At 52.6% G+C, this 14,915-nt stretch overlaps 2 protein-coding genes across 4 annotated transcripts; one reads left to right on the top strand and one right to left on the bottom strand.

Annotated features, from left to right (window-relative positions):
- Positions 1–3,344: 3,344 nt before the first annotated feature.
- BLCAP (BLCAP apoptosis inducing factor) lies at positions 3,345–13,794 on the bottom strand. Its single transcript, XM_082644633.1, has 2 exons — positions 13,645–13,794; positions 3,345–5,290 (listed from the first exon to the last, which is right to left on the bottom strand). Exon 2 carries the CDS (start codon positions 5,112–5,114, stop codon positions 4,851–4,853), a length of 264 nt encoding a protein of 87 aa, XP_082500759.1. The 5' UTR covers positions 5,115–5,290; positions 13,645–13,794; the 3' UTR covers positions 3,345–4,850.
- Positions 5,297–9,530, top strand: NNAT (neuronatin). Of its 3 annotated transcripts, none has more exons than XM_082644632.1 (3): positions 5,297–7,284; positions 8,215–8,290; positions 8,525–9,530. In XM_082644632.1, the coding sequence occupies exons 1-3, from the start codon at positions 6,949–6,951 to the stop codon at positions 8,752–8,754; spliced, it is 642 nt and encodes a 213-aa protein (XP_082500758.1). In that variant the 5' UTR covers positions 5,297–6,948; the 3' UTR covers positions 8,755–9,530. The 3 variants fall into 3 exon arrangements, with proteins under 3 accessions (XP_082500758.1, XP_082500756.1, XP_082500757.1); XM_082644630.1 differs by having other exon boundaries at positions 8,215–8,295; XM_082644631.1 differs by lacking the exon at positions 8,215–8,290.
- Positions 13,795–14,915: the final 1,121 nt, after the last annotated feature.

The following is a 14,915-nucleotide window of genomic DNA, read 5'->3' as shown; positions in this document are numbered from 1 at the left end:
GGAGGGTGGGAAGGCACAGAAGAGAGGCGGTAACATTTGTGAAGACTTGGCCTTGAGCCAGGCTACAGGGGGTGTTACCATCTCTGTTTTGCCAGTGAGGAAACTGAGGCTCAGGGACGTGTGGCCAAAGAGGCGGGGGCATAGGGCCCGGGCTCCCCGAAACCTCGTCGCTCAAGGTTTGTCGGTCCTAAACTGTTCCCCAAGTCCACGCCCACTGAGTCCCGAGAGGGAGACCCAGGGCTTCTGTCTGAAGTCTCCAGCTGCTGCTCAGCCAGCTCCTCCCCTTCATCTTGAGCCCGCTCTATAATCAAAGTTTTTCTCGCGATATGGAATTCTCTCCCTGAAGCCTGGCAGACCAACCAAACTCTGCCCCTTTTAGTCAGGATCGCCTTCCCTGGCTTGCTGAGGAGAGCACTGCTTAGTTCCTCCCGCTTTTCAGAGCAGTGACCCTTTCTCCCTTTAGGGGACTGGGGGGATGAGGGGTGAGCTTTGCAACAGACGCCAGGAGACTGGGTTCTGGCTCCGGCAGCCAACTGAACACAAGGGACGACCCCTCCCTGACCTCACTTCCTGCAGCTATTCAACGGGAGTCTCTCATCTTTCCGTGTCCTCCCTCCCCAGCCTGCTCTCTCTCCTGCCTTCCCCTCCTCACCCACCGTGGCTCCTTGGATCTACTTCTCCCATTCCCAATGATCTAGACAGGGCAGTGACCTTCTTGACAGTCCTGCTGCTGTTACTGCTCAAATGCTATCCTGTTCCCTACTGAAAAAAATCCCACCGTAAATTAAATGCTGTTCTGATTGGGTCACCCCCTGCTCCCGTCAGATCCTTGTCTGTGATGGCTCCAGTCAGTTGGAAACTGAAGACTTCTCACTCAGGACTGAGTTTGGGGGACCGCCACCAACACGTCAACCTTCAGCCTCCTCACTAATCTCCCAATACAGCCCTCCAGGGCAGCCAGATACTGGTGGTCCTTCAGTTTGCTTTCAGCCCAGTCTCTTCAGCTGTAAGCAGAGATGCTTGATTAGATGGTGAGAAATAACATCTCATTTGTTATTTCACTGCTCCAACATTTACACTTGTCCTCAGGTCTCAGCCTGAACATCAGTCCTCCCCAGCCCACACCAGGTCCCCCCCTAGACTCCTCTTAGGGCACCTGCCACAGTCCATATTATATCTATCTGTGGGATTATCTGCCCAAGGTCATCCCCTTTCCCATTAGCTTGGATGACTCCCTGATGGCAGAGATGGCCCACCTTGTCCACTGTGTGACCCCAAGGCCTGGTCCTGTACAGGATTCTGACAAGTACCTCGGATTAAATAACAATGCAAGCCCCCTAGGGAGGTGGGGGGAGCCCAATCACTGCGGAAGAGAAAGTCTGCATGACCACTAGCGCTAGCACTCAACAGAGGGCTGAGTGAAGTCATCGAGGCAACTGGATCTCTAGGGGGAAGGAAGAGTCCAGGAAGGCTTCCTGACAGAGGCGTATCTAGGTGCATGTGGTACAATCACTAAAGCATAAAGCATATGCAGGCTGCCCTGCAAGGGCAGTGCCACCTTCCCAGAGCTCAATCGCCTTCCTCAAATGCATCCAGGAGGACCCGAAGATCCTCGGAGAAAGGAATCCCAGTATATTAGGGGTAGGAAGACTGTGTTTGCTCCAAAGCCCACATCTGACCTCCAAGGAAACTGAGGCACAGAGCAGGGCACAGACCAGTTCCTAAAGCAGCCCAGACCTAGGCCTCATGGGATCTTGTGGTTTACCAGGTACCACATGAGCAACCATTTCACACTAGGAGCCACGACGACTGGCAGAACTGCAGGGTGTGGTTTCCTAAGACTTGGCACCCTGCTCTTTTCCAGAAGAGGTACCCACTTCTCATTTTCCTGAAAGGCATTTCAGGAAGAGGGGGCAGGGTGCTGCCGGTGTTATCCTGGCAGGTGGAAAGCAGTGCTGGGCAGACAGAATGCTGACGTGGCATCACCTTGGGAAAGGGTGGGCTGCAGGCTCCCTGCTGGAAAGGGCCACAAATTTTCCAGAGGGAGGCCTGTTTGTGACTCTTCAGTGAGCTTGACCTATGACAGAAAGCTGCTTTCTGAGGGAGAGCAAAGTAAGCAATAATCTTGGCTTCATTTGTCATCCAGGTGCCTCCACGGGAGAGCGTGGCCACAAAAGCCTTGTTTGTTTGTTTTGTTTTTGGAATTTGCAGTTGTCTATTTTCTTAAGTCTTCCCACTAGGCTAGAGTCAGGCCCTCCTGGAGAGTCAGGCCTGGGTCTTGCCCCTGAAATCCCCAGCAAGCTCAGTGCAGGGGCTCAATGTTTGCTGAACAAACCATCCTTTCCACGTGTAACACTCCTCAACTTGTCAAGACTTTGCTGAACCACAAAATACATCCAGAAACGCAGAAAAAAAAAAGAATGCAGAGGTAAAAACACAAAAGCATCAGATAGGAAAAATACCCAGCTGATATAATCAATAAGTTTGGTTCTCTGAAAATACCTTTAAAACCTTTGGCCAGTTTTGACGAAGAAAAGGAAAAGCACTGATAGGCGATGGTAGGAATGAAAAAAGGGATACACTGACAATGGGGAGATTACAAAGGGAAGGAGAAAACTACACAAAACTTCATAGCAATAAATTACCAATCTAGGTATAACAGATGACCTTTTATGAAACAACCCAAGCCCTTTTACAACAATAAACTCTCACAACAGCCCTGTGCCTTGGACAGGCAGTGCTCCTGTTATGTTTTCTAGAAGGAGAAGAGATGGAGAGGTGGACACCCAGCCCAGGGCCCTGGCAAGCCACCCAGCTTTGTCTCAAAGGTCACGGCCATGGGAGCACGTGCACATTGACGGCACAGAACCACGCCACTCCCGCACTTCCAGCCATCGCCCGGAGCCCCCTGCGTGGACGGCCAACCTTATTTATTTTTCCACTTGAAATGCCATAAGGGGTTTCACTTTATTTTTACTTCAAAAGCAGCACCATAAAAATTCTTGATGATTAGAGCTCCAGCTGTCTTAAGTTGTTTGTCAAAGGATCGGTTACTCAAATCTCCTACGGAGGGAAACAGTTTCAGGCGAGAAGCCATGGGAGCTGAGAAACGCAAATGTCTCATCTCTGAAAACTTTCAGACTCCCTCCTGTTCACCGCCTGGCCTGCCCCCTGCTCCCCCTCCCCCAATCCCACCATATGCTCTCCAGAGAGCAGATCAAATTTTCAGCCTAAGGTACTGTGGCGCCAAGGACTCAGCCCCTCCATGCTACCCCCTGCCCCCCACCAACTTAGAAATCCAACACCACGACCCAAATGGACTGCAGCCACATAAAACCACAGAGTAAAGTTTATAAAGCTTTATTAAACATTTCAAACAGCTGTGCAACGAACACACCAGAAATAAAAGCTCCAGAATAGCAGTCCAAGTGTTCCACAAGTATGGCCCCGCAGTCCCATTCCCTAGATGGACTGCCTCCAGTTCTGTCCTCTGCCTGGCCCACCTCCCTCCCCCTTCAGGCAAGAGAAAGATGGATGGTTTAGACTGGAAGGACAACCATGCTGATCCCCGGTGGGCAGGGGCCAGGAGACAGTCTCATTTGCCAACACTTTTACTGAAGCGCAGAAAAGGAAAAAAGCAAGTGACAGTCACAGAGTCTTCCCGTGTATTCTTCGTAATGTATACAGTCTATACGCGCAGGACCGGAGAAGCTCCTGGCACGAGGACGATGGCCACCGCTCCCCTCTGTCTCGTCTGAACCACCTCGGAGTCCAGTGTGCTGGTCACTCTGCAATCCCCGTACTAAATACCAACTGTAGCGGCCCCTACAAGCTAGCTATTGCTACACCTCAGAATCACAACACGTTCGATAAAGCTTCTTTAAAAAGGATTTACACATGTACTTGTACACGTACGTATACACACACGCGCACGCACGGCACACCACACCAAAAAATATCCAAACACCTATCAGGGGATCGTGGCTGTTATGAAACACACAAGTACTCTCCCATTCACTCGGCTGGGGACTGCTAGATCTATGTAAACACACCACACATCAATCCTGCAGAGCATGCATGGGAGACAAAATGAGGCCCCCTCCTTGCAACAGTGGAGAAAGGCAGGAGGAAGGGCAAAGGAAGCGAAGCTGGGCTGCTGAGCAGGAGCCCAGACCCCCAGGTGAAAGAGCAACAGGTATCTGTTACTTCTTCCTTCAAAATGAAGTGGGGAAAATACTGAAGATTTGTGGACAGCAGTCAAGACACAATTCTGTCTAGCCTGCCAGCCAGGGAAGAAGAATGAAAAAGCGAGGCTCTCGGGCATCAGCAATCTCTTTATATTCGAGATAAGTGCAAAACTGAGCCCTGTCTTGGACAGGTGCTCCCCAAAAAAGGAAAGGGCTAAAGAGAACTAACAGGAAGCCAAGAGAGGGACGGAGGAGTCAGTAACACTCTGAGAAGGGAGGAACCCCTGACAAGGAAGGGTCACGGAGGTGACAATGAGACTGGCATTTTATCTGCCCGGATCATGCTGGGGCAGTTGACCAGGATGGGTGCAGGCTCCTCGTGGGAATGAGACGAGGGGGGTGGCCATCCTGCCAGTCAGGGGCCAAGATGCGGACAGAACACACACAACCACAAGACCACCCACGACTACAGGACTCTACGATAAAAGCACCGGTCAGTGCTATTATTCACATTATAAGGATAAAACGTCACAGGCCAAAAAGGCGCCATCAGGAATGTGGCACCCGCAGGGCCGCGGGATTTGAAACTCCAATGCTTTATGACCTATGTCAATGCCTCCCCTCCCGTCTTCTGCTTCCTTGGAAAGCTAACTGGGCTGGCTGTTAGGTGCCCACAACGCCGGGGTCGTGTGCCGATTCCGGAAGCGGGGAATCGGAGCAGTGGTACAGGAAACAGTTTCCCCAGCAGCTATAGCAGATGAGGAACAGGGCTGCCAGGAAAACCAAGGCACAAATTGTGCAAGGCTTCCGTTCCAGGAGGAAGCTGAGCAGGTAGAAGCCCATGAACATGGAGTGGCTGAACCACAGGGCGGGGTTGAGGGGCTTGGGGATGAGGAGGACGGGCAGCAGCCACTGGAGGCAATACATGATCTCTGCTGGACAGGGCCTTCGCCAAGGCCACCGGGCACCGCTGCAGGAACCGACCTAATGGGAGCCAGCGGGCGCAGGCGGCTGCCCTCTGCTTTCTTCAACCCTCGCTCTCCAGGAGCTGAGCCGCTGTGGTCTCTGGCTGTCAGCCCGGGATCACCAAGGCAGCAGGGATCCTGAAGAGAAAAGTCAACACAACAGACAAACAGACACAAAACAGACAGACAGACAAAAAAAAAAAAAAAAAAAAAAAAAACAGGAACAGAATGTATACTTATTTGGAAAAATGGATCATGGTTAACAACAGCAAATGTGAATGCCCTTTCCTCCCTGCCCACCCATGGACGTCTACTCCTCTCCAAGTCACCCTTTCCAGAAGCATCCTGGGTGTCTCCCCTTCTTGGGGGCTAGGCCAGAGGGCTCTAGGCAGGTCCGGCACAGTGGCCTGGCTTTGCCTGGGCCCTGCCCAGCAGAGATCATGTATCGCCTCCTGGGGCTGCGGCCCGTCCTCAAGGGACCCAGACCTCACAATACCGCCCTGTGGTTGCCACCGGACGGCCATGGGCTCCATGCTGTGACCCCTGAGGAATAAGAAAAGGATTCTGTATCTCGTATCTCTCACAGCAGGTGCTCAGTGGAGAGTTAAAGTAGTTAGCGGCGCGCTGCCGGCGGGAGATTGCCGGCAATGGATCCTTGCAAGCTCTGGGAAGGCTCCGCGGCAGCATCAGCGAATATTTCGTTTTAAGATGGCAGCCTAGAATGAGCTTGCCTTTTTCAAATAATCCGGCGTCATTCTGCCTAAATCAGCCAACTTCTTCGAAAGTCAATGTAGGGGGAAAAAAAATCACCATGCTACTTAGTCCAAACTGACCTCTCTGGGTTCACTTGCGCTCTCCATCTGCTGCCGGCACTGTATAGAACTTGACCTCTAGGAGCTTTTAATCAAAATTAATTTTCTATCCACATAGGGGCAAATGCCAGTTGGCCCCTGTGCCAGGCAGTTTGCTGGAAAGAAGTGGTGCTCCCGAGCAGCGGGCCACCGGTGCGCCAGGGCCGCGCTCGCAGACCGCATTCCGGTCTTCGTGCCGCGCCAGGAATCGGAGCGGCGGCAGCCACGACCCTCTGGCGGCGGTAGCAAAACCCTCCTCCAAGCTCCAGAAGCCCAGCGCAACGGGTACAAAGAACCTCGCTGGCTGAGGAAGACCCACCAGCGCCTGGGGGGTAGGGGAGCAGAGGCTGAATAACCCGCCTAGCAGAAAACTATCCCAGAGCGCATTCAGACCACTTCTTTGGAGAGCTCATCCCATCCCTTCCGCGCATACAAAGGCGCCATCCCTCCTACAGGGTAGACACCCGATGACTATCGCTTTTGCACCTAGGGCTCAGTGCCCTGGCTCAGGGAGCCGCCACCGCTGTAGATCTAGCAACCGTAAGAAGCGGGATGCGGGCATCAGGGAAAGGTTCCGCGCTCAGAGGCTCTCGCAAAGCAGAGGACGTGGTCTTCTAATACGACAAATATTAGAAAAAGAGTGTTGAGCGGGGGGCCTGTGAAGCCAAGGCTTCTGGAAGGGGCACCTGTTTTTGCTCCGCGGGGCAGATGATCCCTCTCTAAATTAGGTCCCCCTGCTTTTCCATCCTTGCCCAGGTGTGATCTGGCGCGGCACTGGACACTGGGCTCGAATTAGCAGGCCCGGGCTCGGAGAGATGGGCTCCGCTACCAAGGGGCGCGCACCCGTACTCTTACCCTATGCGCTAACTCAGAGTTGCATTTCCCCTCCATTTTACATTAAAATTCAAACGCGGGCACAGCGGAATCTTCTGGAAAGGGGCTAAGATGAACTCAGGAGGCGGGGGTCGGTGTGGAAAGAGCAGATGGATTATTTTTTTTCCTCTCCTGACGAATGAGGAGCGCCCCCTGCCACCCCTCCTCACGGACCCCCCCTACCCAAGCGCGCATGCGCACTTGGGCGGTGGGCGGATACTTAAGGCGCGGCCACCGCGGCTGCGGCAGTGCGCCCAACAGCGGACTCCGAGAGGCCAACGGACCTCGGAATCGGCAGCACTCGCTCTCACCCACCCACCCACCACTCTCGGAACCATGGCGGCAGTGGCGGCAGCCTCGGCTGAACTGCTCATCATTGGCTGGTACATTTTCCGCGTGCTGCTGCAGGTAAGTGTGCCCGGGTTCTGGGTGGGAGAGGGTCGCGATGTGCGCCCCCTGAACCGGCAAGCCCGCGTCACAATTGCCGCATCCTGACCCGTCCTGTCCTGATTGCCGCGATCCCTGCCAACCCAAGTGCCGCAGCCGGCACCGCACGCCCCCGCCCGTCCCCTGCGCCCTCCTCCTTGCGTAGACCCTTCCCAGTGCGCCCGCCCGGGAACAAAGAGTTGGGGCGCGGCGGGCGCCAGCCGCGGACGATCGCCGAGGCTCTTAGCGACCAACGTGGTAAGAAAATACCGCTACGTGAGACTCGACCCCAGGAGGGAGGCGGGGCACTTCTGTTTTGCGAAAAGAGACTTTACCGCTCACACAGCGGAATTTTTCCGCCTTAAAAAAATTGCGCATTGCGGGGAAATTTTCCTTTAGAAAATACAGTACTTGAGGGGGTGGGACAAAAAATAAGTTAGAAAAAGGCACTTCTCAGGGGAAAAACAAAAACAGCACTCCGCAAACAAGATTACAACAAATCAGAAAAATTCGCGGGAAAAAATGAATAAGAGAAAATGCGCATTGCAGGAAGAATAAATCAGACAAAAGCACTTGGCAGAAAAAAATGCATTAGGTAAAAAGCTCCTTGCAGAAAAAATATTAGACAAAGGAGCTAATAAACTATGAATCGATAAGAGCGCTTTGAAGAAAACAATTAGAGGAAAAGGTTCTTTTCAGGAAAAATAGAAAAAAAGCGCTTCCGAAAAAGGACAGTTCGCTTTATTAAAAAATAAAATAAAATAAAATAGAGGCAAAGCGCTTTGTGTAAAAAGAAATAAATCAAAAGAAATTGCTTTGCCCATAAAATCATCTACCCTAAAAGCACCCCTTGCAGGAAGAATTCCCTGCTAAAGGAATCCTTTGCCAAAGGAATCGCATATTTCCTTCAAGGTGTTCCTGGAATGCTGCATTTACTGGGTAGGATTCGCTTTTCGAAATCCTCCAGGGACACAGCCCATTGCGAGAAGTGAGGTATACCTAAGTTGTGGGTCCAATCAGCTTGCGGCCATGCAGCCTTCAGCACAGTTGGAAAAGCTCCAGCTGCCCTGACTCGTGGACAAGCTGCGCCCGCACCCGCCTCTCCTCATTGGACAGGCGGGCGGGGCAGGGGGCGGGGCGGGGGCGGGCACGGCAGCACTACAGACACGCTGCGGGTGCTCGCCTCTAAGGGCAGGTCCTGGGTCTCTCTCTCTCGCCACAGGTGTTCAGGTACTCCCTGCAGAAGCTGGCGTACACCGTGTCGAGAACCGGACGGCACGTGCTGGGAGAGCGCCGCCAGCGGGCCCCCAACTGAGGCTCCAGCCCCCTCCCCTGGGCGGCCGTGTCACCAGGTGCTCCTGTGCAGTTCCACCAGCATGGGAGCCAGTGCCGCGCAGGAATGGGGCGTCCCCTGTGCCCTCTCGCCAGAGGAGCACTTGCCAAGGTCAGTGAGGGGCCGGTAGGCCCCCGGAGAAGCAGCACCGACAATGACGACACCAGATCCCTTCCCCACCCCTTTGCACCCGTCCTACTGCGGGTGGCGTAGAGGGAGGAGGGAGGAATGGGGGGAACAGACCCCTGAGATCTGGGCACAGGCAACGCATTCAGATCTGAACCAAGTCGGGACAGCGCCATCCCAGCCCCACAGCCACGGCCATGCCAGCAGGCCGCACCACAGAGATCCAGACAACCACACCAGCCAGCAGAATGGACATTCCAACTTCACCAGCCGAAGCCCTGAATCTCCGTGCAGCAGACAAGTGACAACTGCGTGCCTGTGTGGCGGGACTGGAGGGCAGAGGGTGAGGGAGGAGGGTTAAGAAACGTAGCGGGGCCCTCTCACTGTCCCTTGCCTACGGCATGTGCATTCCAGCCTTGCTGCCTTTGCTCCCTCAGTTCCTCTTTCCCCCCACTCTCACCCAAAAGAAATGTGTCACTCAATTTGGACCTACTGAACAAGAAAACGAATCCCATCTTTACCAAAACACCTTCTCCAAGCCCCCAGCCCCTCACTGATCTTGCATCCCCCAGGTCTCATGCAATTGTGGTCAATATTGTGGTAATCGCTAATTGTAATGATTGTATAAGTGTGCATTAGTTGTGTCTCCCCGGCTAGATTGTAAGCTCCTGGAGGACAGGGACCGCCTCTACAAAAAAATTAAAAAAGTACCTCCCCTGTCTCGCACAGTGTCCCAGGACCCTGCGGGGCAGTGGAGGCGCACCAAAAAGTTTTGTCTCCTGTGACTTCTTTTCCGGCTTCAACACATACTTCTAAGACTGGGCTGATGTGCCCATTGTGGAGTGGGCACTCTACTTGGGAGAGGGACAGAGGGGAAGCAACAAAATGGGAATAAACCTTCACACACCCAGTTCCATCTCAACACTGTCCTGAGATAAAGGACCACATCCCCGCACCACCACCCAAAGAAAAAGGTGGACATCTTCACTTGTGGTCTCGGAATAAGGGACCACTTATACCTCCCCAAAGGTGTGGGTGCCTTCAGTTTTCCTGGGATAAGGGGCCTTGGCAAGTAATCAGTGGGAAAGATGGAAGGAGGGAAAAGATAGGAGGGGGAAAAGTGGGAAGAGCCCTCAAAATGGAGGTACTAGGGACCAAGAGGGTGATCAGGAATTCAGAACACAGTCTTATCTCCATCCAAGATCCCCAAGGAAATGGGGGGGCACTGGTTTGGACAATGACTATGGGGTAAAAGGTGTGTGGCGCCTCCCCCCCCCAGCTCATCCCTCCAGGCCCTATCACCTCTACCAGAACCACTACAAGGGCATCCTGCCAGGCCCGCCTACTTTCCCAGGGTCTCCTCCCCCACCCTCAGGAACCTCTCTCCAGCTCACTCTCCCCACTACTGGGTCCTCTGCTTCTCCCAGCACTAGTCTCCATAACCTTAAGGGTGCTTACCAGGTCCCGGGCCCTGGGCTCTCCCCTGCCATCATGCCAGGATGGTGGGGTGGGCTGCCTGCTCGGCTCCCAAGTTCTCTCTCCCACTCCTCAGTGAGTCAGGGCTTCTTTTACATGGGGTCAGCTGACTGCCTCACCAAATGGCCCTGCCGCCTGTTCAGCCTCGTCTCTGGCTTTGTGTGCCCCTGTCACCACACACCTGTTCCTGGGTCAACATCCAGGGAGTGAGTTAGAGGGCTATAAATCTTTCTGCCACTTCCTCAAATCCCTTAGTCACAGTTGTCACAAACAATTCTGGAGCACAAAGGACCTCAATCCCTTGAGCCTGATGTTACCCGCCCCTGCGCCAGACCCTAGCGTTTCTCAGCCCAACCACTAGCACCTTTAGAGGCACCTATAACTTCAGTTCAAGATAAGAGAATTATAGGGGTGGAGGGTGTAGACCTCAATTCCAGTATTGGCTTTGCCATCAGTCAGCCCAGGGAACCTGGTCAGGTCACTCCTAGCCACCTTCGGTTCTCCTCTGTAAAAGGACTGCTAAGATCCCAGTGAACCCCAACATACTAGAAACATTCTGCCATCAAAGTGGCAATCAGGACTCAATGGGACTAAGGTGCGGATGGGCGATCGGAGCCTCATCTTCCTCAGCTGGGTGGTTCCAGCCCCTACTGTAGCCTGTAGGTGGGGTAGGTCTCTTGCCCCAGGGTGACTCAGCAGCAGGCAATGCCCACACCTCCCTTCTGAAGCCTGTATCTTGGCAAGCCTCAAGACTGGGAGTTTCTGTGGTTTTTCACACTAAATGCAGAGAACCATGAACATATTTCAACATGTGTTCTCAATAAAGGGTGCCCCTCCCCTCAGAGCCCTCAAGGGGTGTACCCACGGCCCCACTGCCCCAGATGCTCTAATCTCAGCCCAGTTATAAGGTAGCTGGGTTCAGGGGGACAGGCTGCAACAGCATTGAAGTGTCCGGCTGCTCTCGACACTGTAGGCTCCCTTTTAAAAGGCAGGAGGCTGCTGGCAGCCCCAGGGCTTTCCAGATGATCTTGGCAAAGCCCAACTGCAGGGCTTTCTCCATCCATCCATCAGCAGGGCTCTGAGTGTGGCATGATGAAATGACAGACTTCCAGGCAAGGGCTGCCCTGATGGGCTGCACCCGCATGGGTAGCTTGAATGTGCAATGTCCACTCCCGCCTTTCGTGCCCCATCCAAACCCTCACGTTATGGCAGGAAACACAGTCCACCAAAGAAGATGGAAGGAATGTGTTCACTTTCTATTCCTGTGCAATGCTTAGAAGTCTAGTCCAAACACATCTTGTTTATAAATTTTTTTCCAGAAGCAATACCATTAAAACATTTTATTCTGATAGAGAGCAACAAAAAGAGTTGAAAATGACTACAGTTTTGTTGCAAAGCCCTTAGTCCACAGGCCCCCCCTTTTGCTTAAATTTTCTCTACCACATCCTCAAGACTTTGCCCCGACCAGGCCAAGGATAGAGCAGTTGAGTTATGAGGGAACTGGAATGGCTTTGTGAGACTCCAGCAACAGGCAAGACTCTTGGGACTAATGCCCCCAAAGGATGTTAGTTTCTTAGCCTAACCAGTTGAGGTTAAACCGCAGAGGGGTTTAGGTACCATGACTGTCGGAAGTGTGTGGTGCTATGTGACACTGTTACCTCTACCTGTGGAATATCTGGATTGCGACTGAAGGACAAGTTTCTTGAGCTTCAGCTGCAGGACAGCAACAGCTTATTACATGTGGGTTGGGTTGGGTTGGGTTGGGTTGGATTGGATGAGGGAGCAGGTGTGCTGTGAGTCATTTGCTAGACATTTATTTTCAAACTTCTATCTACTCAGAAGCCAGTACCCTACAGTGAGATTCTGAATTTGCAGTGAGTTTTACCCCCAGAGATTTAAACGTGCATATATATACAAAACATTAGTCTAACAACAGTCTCTTTTTCCCTGGAGACCCCTGATTTCCTCTATATGCCCCAGAGACATGTCACCATCTTCTCTGGTTATGATCCTGCTCCCCCTCCCCCTCCCTTTCTCCCTCCCACGGGGCCCATTCCCCAGCAGGATCCAGATTCCAGAGCATTCCCAGAACAGAAAGTCAGAGAGGCAGGCAACACATGGTCCTTGGTATATCATACAGCGACAGGCTTGAAATGGAATGCATATGTTTCAAAGATAAGAGAACAACAACAGAAAAAGACAGCCAAACCCAGACTTCCAGATTCCTCTTTGAAACAACATGTTACAGATAAAAGGTTAAACTGTTTTTGGCAGCAATTCTAACAAGACCAATTTCAGATATGGAAGCGATCTGGTCACTGGAAACCGACCAGGGCTCGGCAATCTTTCAACAGATTTGCTGACATTAATTAGTCTCTGATTTAAAACAAACAAACAAATAAACAAGATCTAACACTTGGTATTAGCACTTAAGCTGGAACTTTGTGTGTGTGTGTGTGTGTGTGTGTGTGTGTGTGTGTGCGTGTGTCCTGGCTTTAGTGTTGCCGTCCAGAAGGCTGAGGGGATGGTTGTACCATGTCACGCAGGGCAAACAGAAGCTGTCCCCAAAACACCAGTTCCCTGAAAGGGATAAAACATGATCCGAGCCTATAAACAGAAAGGCCGTTTCTTTCCCAGGACAGACCCCAGTCTGCCCCAACATTTAGCGTTGAAAAGGGACACGGAAGCCTGGAAGGAAATTAAATAAGGTGTGGAAGAGGGAAGGAAAAAGCAACTGTCCCCCATCCCCCATTCTTCTCTCCAGGCCATTAGTGTGCCAGGCAATCCATTCCTTCAGCTGCCCTTGAGGGCCACTCCCCACATATATTGTAGGAAAGGGAACGGGTGTCCAGACTTGGTGTAAGATTAGAGGGAGTAAGAAGCACCCGCGACCCAAAGCACAGCGTCAACCTATCACCCCAGACACCAAGGCGGGGACCCGGGGAGGGAGACCCTTTTCTCCCCTCTCCCCCACGCCCCTTCTGTTTTTTTTTAAAAAAAAGGCAACTTAAGTGGCGGGGACAGAGTGACAGGCGTCTCAGAAGCTGGGTCCCCTGCCACGGGCACCGGGGCCGGAGAGAAGGCTGTCGCACCCCCAGCCCCGAGCTCCCCAGCTCTGCCTGCCCCATCCCAGAAGCAGACAGGCAAGTGCTGACCTTGGAGGCCTGAACGAGAACCCAGAAGTCCAGTGATCTGCCCTCGGACCAGGAAGAGACCCTCAAGGCCCAGGCTGGGGGCCAAACAGGGCAATCACGTGACACCGGACAGGGGCGGCCCCCAGGGTGCGCGGAAGGAAAACCCCTGAGAGGGACCGGACGACGCCTAAGGTGACCCCGAAGGGACAACATGGCGGCGCGGCCGCATTGAGGGCCTCTCATCCCGCCCCCAGGAGGCCGACGCCACGGTACCTGCGAGCCCTGCCATGGCGCCGCCGCCACCGCTGACGCCTTCGCAGCCGCAGCCGCAACCTGCCTCCACCTCAACTCGCCTCCGACGCCGCAGGAAGCAGGGTAGACGCCCCCTTCGTCTTCTAGTCGAGCCGACCGAGGACCCCTTCTGGGATCGGGCTGCCTACGGCAGATGCCTGATAATACGACCTAAATTGGGAGGGTCTTCTATGCCCGATATCCTCCTAACATGTGCCACAGATGACCATTTGAAGACTTTTTGCTAACGTGTTCAGAAATCTGGGGGTTCTGAAGTCTTCAAATCCGAGGAATTTTTGGTCAGGCGCATCCAGGACAGCCCCGAATCACGCCCCCCACCTCCCTTGGTCCCCTCATACATATGCAGTAGATTGTGATCTTTACACCTTTAGAGCGGAGGGGGCGTACCCCTAGTCTCTATAGGTGAACGTTTGTTCGCTTTGGTCCTCGTGAATGACCCGTGTAACCTGTGAAAACGTTCCCGTGGCTCAGAGTCCGCCTCCTCCCTGGCCCCTTTACCAAGGCCAAAGGTCAGGAGCGGAAATATTCCGGCTCAGAATTTAGGATTTGACTTGGGTCAGGACCTGACTCTTCTTCTTGCCCTGTACTTTGGGCGAGCCACTTGCCCACCCCGACTGTTAGCTTCCCCGAATCTGATGAAATGCCTACTTCACAGGGTTGTTGTAGGGATTAAATGAGTCAATGTATCGATTTATTAGCTAAATAAGCACATTCCTTGAGCGCTTACTATGTGTAAATGCAGTGCTAAAGGCAAGAGGATAGAATGGAGCGTGAAATAGGCGCTGTTCTAATTCAAGGCGATGCCTGGCTACTGGGGGAGAGTGGGGGAGGGGTGGAAAAACAATCATCAAATTACTTATATGTGCAATCTAAAATATGACACAAATGAACATATGTACGAAACAGACTCATAGATACAGAGAACAGACTTGTGGTTGCCAAGGCGGAGGGGGTGGGGGAGGGATGGATTGGGAGTTGGGGATTAGCAGATGCAAACTATTATACTGTATATAGAATGGATAAACAAGGTCCCACTGTATAGCACAGGGAACTGTTCAATATCCTGTGATAAACCGTAATGGAAAAGAATATGAAAAAGAAATGTATATATAGGTATAACTGAATCACTTTGCTGTACAGCAGAAATTAACACAACATTGTAAAGCAACTATACGTCCATAAAATAAAAATTTTTTAATCATCAAATGATCACTATCTGTTAATAATTTAAA

Source organism: Mesoplodon mirus (genome assembly GCF_964341445.2).
Source record: "Mesoplodon mirus genome assembly, chromosome: 15".
NCBI lineage: Eukaryota > Metazoa > Chordata > Mammalia > Artiodactyla > Ziphiidae > Mesoplodon > Mesoplodon mirus.
This window is presented reverse-complemented; position numbering and strand designations above follow the sequence as displayed.

Bases quoted from the DNA above. Each gene is read 5' to 3' on its own strand.
- NNAT (XM_082644632.1), top strand. From the start codon at position 6,949: ATGAACTCAGGAGGCGGGGGTCGGTGTGGAAAGAGCAGATGGATTATT. The intron at 7,285-8,214 runs GTAAGTGTGCCC...ATTTCCTTCAAG, and splicing joins TTTTCCGCGTGCTGCTGCAG to GTGTTCCTGGAATGCTGCAT. The intron at 8,291-8,524 runs GTGAGGTATACC...CTCTCGCCACAG, and splicing joins GACACAGCCCATTGCGAGAA to GTGTTCAGGTACTCCCTGCA.
- BLCAP (XM_082644633.1), bottom strand. From the start codon at position 5,114: ATGTATTGCCTCCAGTGGCTGCTGCCCGTCCTCCTCATCCCCAAGCCC.